Raw genomic sequence first — 6,283 nt, forward strand, 5'->3', positions numbered from 1 at the left:
TCTGCACTGGGGATTTTAACAGTACCTACTTCACAGAGCTGTTGAAGTGTTTGCAACTGTATAAAGTCGTTCTCACTACTGCACCATGGCAGACTGAGAGACTTTTGTGATTCCCATTTTACAGATGAGAAATTGAGGTCTGTGAGCTTTGTTCCAGGTTATTTGACTAGGATGCCATGTGGAGAGATTTGGAGCCCAGTGTTCAGAGCCGTCACCACCCTCTCAAGATTTGTCTCTCCCACTTAGAAAACAAGTGCTTGGTGGTGTCACATGAGAAAGGGACTCTTTCAGCCCCTCCCCGCCCCGCATAATTTCTGACAACGGGCACTCTGGATGCACTGCATGGCCAATGTGTCTCAACAACCAGGTTGGGAAGATCTGGGGGACAAGGGATGAAGCCAGTCTTTGTCTATAGTTTTCTACCAAGGGCTATGTGCCCAGCATATGAAAATTGCTGACTAGGGCCTAGGATACAGTTCCATCTCACTGCTCTGTAGCCCGGGTAGCCACCTCACCGGTGTTGCAGAGCTGTATGGTGTTGTTTCTGTCCTGTGGACAGGCCAGCCTCTATATTCGCAGTGCTGCTTCGTGCTCCCAGATATGCAGACAGACTCAAGAGGAACCTCCTGTGAGTGGAAGCCATGCTCACATGAAAAGTATTATTCTGCAGCTAGACATGGGGCACATACAAAATAGCATGCTTAAATAGCAAGGGTGGCCTAGAAACTCACCATGCACTCCCTAAACTGTGGCCCACATTCTGCTAGACCTTCGTTCAAATCCTATTCAGCAACCTAGAATATCATCATTATTTGTCCTGTGATTTAGACTGAATACCATCTAAAGACAGTGAAGATTAAATGTTAAGATATATGTAAAGTACTTAGATCCTAGCAAACCAGACAGTGAAGAAGAAAGGAGGTGATGAGGATGATGGTGATACTGGAGATACTGAAGACGGAGATAATGTCACCTTTGCTGGTCTCAGACCTGGAGAATATTTTCACTAAACGAATGAATTGGTGATGAGCTTCAAAGTTGCCTGGGGAAAGGTGTGGAGATGTGGAGTGAAGACAGGAAGGTGGCCCACCTGACACTTTCACAGCTGTTCAGAACTGCCTGGAGTCTAGGCTTCAAAGGCCTTTGTTGGGCATCATGCAGCTTTGCATTTGTCTCTGATTCTCATTTCAAGGTTGACCATGCCAGGTGGCGCAATGAAATGATAAACTTCTTCCACCTTTTCTTATTTTCCACCCTCTCCTCCTCCCACTCCAGATGACAATTAGCATTTCTAACCCTGAGGATGTCTGAAATGACGTGCCCTCAAAAGTCAGGTTTAATAGGGAAATGCCCTTGATACCGTCCTTTCCAACTAGCTGTCACGTTTTCTGCTTGCCCTAGTAACAGCAAGCTTACCATTTCGGCTGGATGCACCATCTTCAGGTTGTCTAGAATAATGAAGTCTTTCTTCTTCAATGTCAACACTGTTCTCTTGAACCATATCTGTTCAAGGTTCAGTATTCCAGAGTCACCAAGGGATCTGTCTTGTGATCCCAAAGAGGGAGGTCCCTATAAGTTAGGGAAGGACAAAGAGCACTAGCTTGGGAGCCAAGAGACCTGAGTTTGAGTCTACCTTATAGGTTGTTGTTAGGCAAGTCATCCCCCTTCTCCAGACTTCAGCCTCCTCACCTGTCCAAAAAGGAGTCTGAGCCAGTGTCTCACAGGTCCTTTCACCTTCACAGACATGCATTTTTCCACACCTTGCTTTTGTCCACTTAGCCTTACCCCCTTCTTCAAACAAACCACGTTGTTCTTAGTTCCATCATACACACCATGGTTTACTGGTGTTATTGCTTATGCAGCCAAATATACAGTTTATAGAGCATCTGAGAATGTCTTAAACAGTTGGTAACTTTACTCCATTAAGGGCTTATAGAATCCCTGAGATTCTAAGCCTCGTTATAGACAAGGAGAAGCAATAAATTGCTCAAGATCACACAGCCCGTACCAGGGTTTGATCCCTAGCCTTTCTGATGCTGCACCCTATGGTCAGTACTGTGATGTCTCAGAGCTGGGATTCGGGAAGCCAGCATCATAGCAAGGTCATCCAGCCATGCATCTACTCCAAGGGTATGCTTCCTGCTTTCTTACCTGGCTGCACCCAGTACTTTCCCTCCTTCTACTTGGAACTCTCTCTGCTCTGCTCCACAGGGAGAACAACTTCATCAAGGACTTTCCTCAGCTCGCTGACGGGCTGCTGGTGATCCCACTGCCAGTGGAGGAGCAATGCCGGGGAGTCCTCTCTGAGCCCCTCCCAGACCTGGAGCTGCTCACTGGTAAGACACTCTGCAGACCTCTGCAGGCTCATGGATTACAACCACACCACTCACCTGGCTCCAGGTGCTTATCAGTCCTAACAAAGCCAGGACACAGCAGACTAGCCAGACTCCTCCTTCAGGAGGGATGGGGTGAGAGTGGCATCTACCCTGTCTTTGGCTCCTGCTATGAACAATGAGGGGCTTAAGGAGACCCCAGATTATTGACTAGGACCAAATTATAGGAGAGGTACCTTCCTGAAACCAAGAATAACCTTTTCTGGCCCTTTTTTTAGTAAATCTTTCGTGTGTGTGTGTGTGTGTGTGTGTGTGTGTGTGTGTGTGTGTGTGTATTTTATACAGAACATCTCAAGCACTGGGGAACGGCTGGGGGCACTGACAACACAGTGGGCAGTAACAGGAATGACAGAGTATATGGGTTCCAGTGAGGTGGGAGAGGCTATGGGAGGGTTCCAGCCTTTCTTAGTGAGGCATTTGCATCCGTATCCAAGTATCAAACCACTTTTCACTCTCCTGACAATTTTCTATTGTAATACTTTCAGTGTTTTGTTTTTCTTTGTTCATTTAAAAGTCCTTCTAAAGTCAAATGAGTGGACTCTTCAACTGAGAGTTTCCCTCCCTTGAAAGTACCAGAGCTACAAAGCTTACTTAGGTTTTGTACTTGGTCACCAAACCATTTGTCAGGTGAGTATTACTTGTCCCGGTTCCTGGGTAAGGTAAGGACACAGGGCCATGCAATGCATATACTAGATCTAGAGCCTCATGACTAGCACCCTGTCACTCCTACCAACCCCAACCTCCACCTCCCGACCAGCAAGCTCTATCTTACAGGCTTTCTTGAACATCCAGACTTTTCTGCCTCATCCAAAGATGCCTTTCTGATTTTCCTTAGGTCTTTCCTGATCCTCTGTCACTGTTTTGTTGGGACTGGGGAAAGAGGATCTTTCCTAAGGTGTGTGTGCCTTGACTCCGACTTGGTGATAGAGTAGTTGGGTTGTGTCCACTGCCAGGGAGGATGGCCACCCTAAAGAATAATTGGGTTCTTTCACTTAGAGAGGATTTGTCCTGTACATATGATCCTGCCATGATACGGCAGCTATCCCAATCACCTTCAAACTCTGAGACACAGAAGGCAAATGGTCTAACTTCCATGAGTCTTTCTTTCAAAATGGCACAGACAAAGGAGAACCCACATGGTTGAAGGTGTCCTTGAGTGGCACAGCTTTCTCTGTTTATTAGCTCATGTCATCTTGCAAGGGCATTACTGTTCTGCTTTCTTCTGGATAAGTGGCCACATATTCCTCCAAGGTTTCATGGCCAGTACATAAATAACATCAGGGATTAAGTTTTGTGTGTGGGGGCTCCAAAGTAGATGCCTTATCTCCTATCTTCCATCACCCCCTAGACTTGTCCCATTTCAAAGAAGATGTTGATCAAATGGAACCATAAATGACAAAATGCTTTATAAAGTATGCCTGGACACTTCTATGCTGTCCTAAGTTTTATTCTTTCTAAAATCATAGAAATTCTGAGCTGACATGGGGCATCTAGTTGAATTCTCTCTGCTGATGAGGCATTAAGTCTACAATATCCCTCTTGAGTGACATAGCTCTTTGGATACTCCCAGTGATGAGGAGGGAGTTCATCATCCCTGAGAACTGACATTTCTTTCCATGGTCTATGGGAGGGTTTTTTCTTTAAAGACCCCTGACCCGTAGTTGGCTGTTGTGTGTACTTGGACATCTTTCATTTCTGAGCCTCACTTTCTCACCCTGATCTAATAGGGTATAACAGTTCTTTTGCAGGAATGTGGTGAGGATTGAAGATCATGCGTACAAAATATTTGGTTTACTGTGGTTCTCTGCTACTTATAGACTGTTATGATTGTATGTAGTGGTTCAGGGATGTTTGGAAGTTTCCTTAGAAAGGAACTGTTATGGTTCAAGAGATTCTTTAAAAAAAATGTATTACCAGGGATTGGAGTGATGGCTTAGCAGTTAAGAACACTGACTGCTCTTGCAGAGGACACAGGTTCCTAGCACCCACATGGCAGCTAACAACCATCCATAATTCCAGCTCCGGGGGATCCAGTGCCCTCTTTTGATCTCTGCTGGCATTGCACAACAACACGGGCATATTTAAATACATGCAGGCAATACACTCATACACATACAAATAAAGACAATAAATAAGCTGGGCATGGTGGCACACACCTTTAATCCCAGTACTCCAGAGGCAGAGGCAGGGGAATCTCTGTGAGTTCAAGGTCAGCCTGGTCTATATTGTGAGTTCCAGACCCTGTCTCAAAAAAAAGACAAAAAATACAATAATAAATAAGTGCTCACTTCAGCGGGAACATATATTAAAATTAGAATGATACAGAGAAGATTAGCATGGCCCCTGCACAAGGGTGACACACAAATTCATGAAGCATTCCATATTTTAAAAAAATTAACAATAATAATAAATAAAATTTTTTAAAAAATGTATTACCAAGAAAAATTCCTATTGTCTCTGGCTCCTTTGCTCCAGCTCTTGTTCCTTGATAGGAAACTGGTATAGAGGGTCTGATGATGGTCATGAGTAGAGTGAGAAGCAGGAATGTGTTCATGGTCAAGGATGGAAGGAAGCATGCCAGTCGGGCAACAGGCAGCTATCAAGATCCAGCTGTATGCTGAAATCCATACTGTACTTGGTAGGAGAACTGGAAATCATATAGCCCATGGCTTCCATGTCAAGAACCTAACATTTCACTACAGAAATTTCTCTTCCAGGTGTGAATCCGAAATAAGTCAGGGACAAGGATGGACGAGGAGCACCAAGTGGCCAAGTGACGGCCATTTTTGAGGGATGTTCAGTGATGGAAGGAGGGGTAGTTGAGAGAGTTTTATAAAGTACTTGGCACGCAGAGGTTCCTCCCCTCTGAAAGGCCTCTTTCAACAGCCTTCATCAGAGTACTTAGCTCCCTTCTGTCAGAGGTTGGCCTCCACTGTTGATCCTCCCATGGCAAGGCCAGCCCGCCGGGCACTGGAGTCTGCCATTCCTTGTACTGTTTGATCTGCCCTGAGTCAGGACTACAGTTCTCTATTTCTTCCCTCCATCCTTTTTCTTTTGCTCCCCAGTCCTGAAAAGGAAGAACAGGCAAGGCAGAGCAGATAAACAGAGAGCACATATCTATAACCAAACATTCTTGCTCCAACAGACATATCTTTGGGGATCATGAATATTTTACTTTAAAATGAAAGCCTCTAAAAATTATATTATTGCTGAAAAGGGTAAAGAGGGGGAAAAAAACTGTTGACAGTAATGGAGAACTTTAATACTGCAGGAATGTCCAGGAAGAAATCATTTGTTCCAATGAGATTCTCATTTTAATCTCGGTATCAAATATCTCTTTAAGTGCCTCCTCACCAGGGGACTAGAGAAAGGGATAGAAATCTGCCTTAGATTTGCAGAGCACAAGAAAGCACGGATATATAACAACAATAATAACATCTGACGTGACTAGCATTTCTTTTTTAATGCATTTCTCCTGATTATAAAGAAGAGAGACTGCAAAGCTTTGGATGGAAAATTTAGAAAATGGATATCAATATAAACCAGGAAGCAAGATATTTTTTTCATATATCTGCTGCCCAATGTTAATCACCTACTAACATCTCGTTGTATTTCTTCTTTCTTTACCCTTTATCTGCATAGTACCTGTGACTCATGAAATGCATTCTTTGAAAGGTGCATTCTATTTAACTTTGATTAATGCCTTGAGAATTTTAAACAATTTAACTTTGATTAATTCCTTGAGAATTTTAAACAATGTATTTTGATCATATTCACCAGCCACACTCCTCGACTTCCTTTTTTTTTTTTTTTTTTTTTTTTTTTTTTAAAAAAAAAAAAAAAAAAAAAAAAGAGGACGATAAATCTTTCACTGTGATATATCAAAATAA

General features: G+C 43.5%; 1 protein-coding gene and 1 non-coding gene across 7 annotated transcripts in view; both read left to right on the forward strand.

Annotated features, from left to right (window-relative positions):
* The window catches only part of Astn2 (astrotactin 2), a 1,043,712-nt gene that overhangs the window by 722,231 nt on the left and 315,198 nt on the right, over positions 1 to 6,283 (forward strand). For all 6 annotated transcript variants that reach the window (XM_008833484.3, XM_029563720.1, XM_029563721.1 and 3 more), the window contains one exon: positions 2,212 to 2,336. In XM_008833484.3, coding sequence (XP_008831706.1) covers positions 2,212 to 2,336 — 125 coding nt within the window. The remainder of the gene's footprint in view (positions 1 to 2,211; positions 2,337 to 6,283) is intronic.
* Positions 4,676 to 4,781, forward strand: LOC115070460. The gene has a single exon (XR_003849615.1). It is a non-coding gene; the product is annotated as a U6 spliceosomal RNA (small nuclear RNA).

This window comes from Nannospalax galili, unplaced genomic scaffold, assembly GCF_000622305.1.
Source record: "Nannospalax galili isolate Female #2095 unplaced genomic scaffold, S.galili_v1.0 scaffold34, whole genome shotgun sequence".
NCBI classification, from domain to species: Eukaryota; Metazoa; Chordata; class Mammalia; order Rodentia; family Spalacidae; genus Nannospalax; species Nannospalax galili.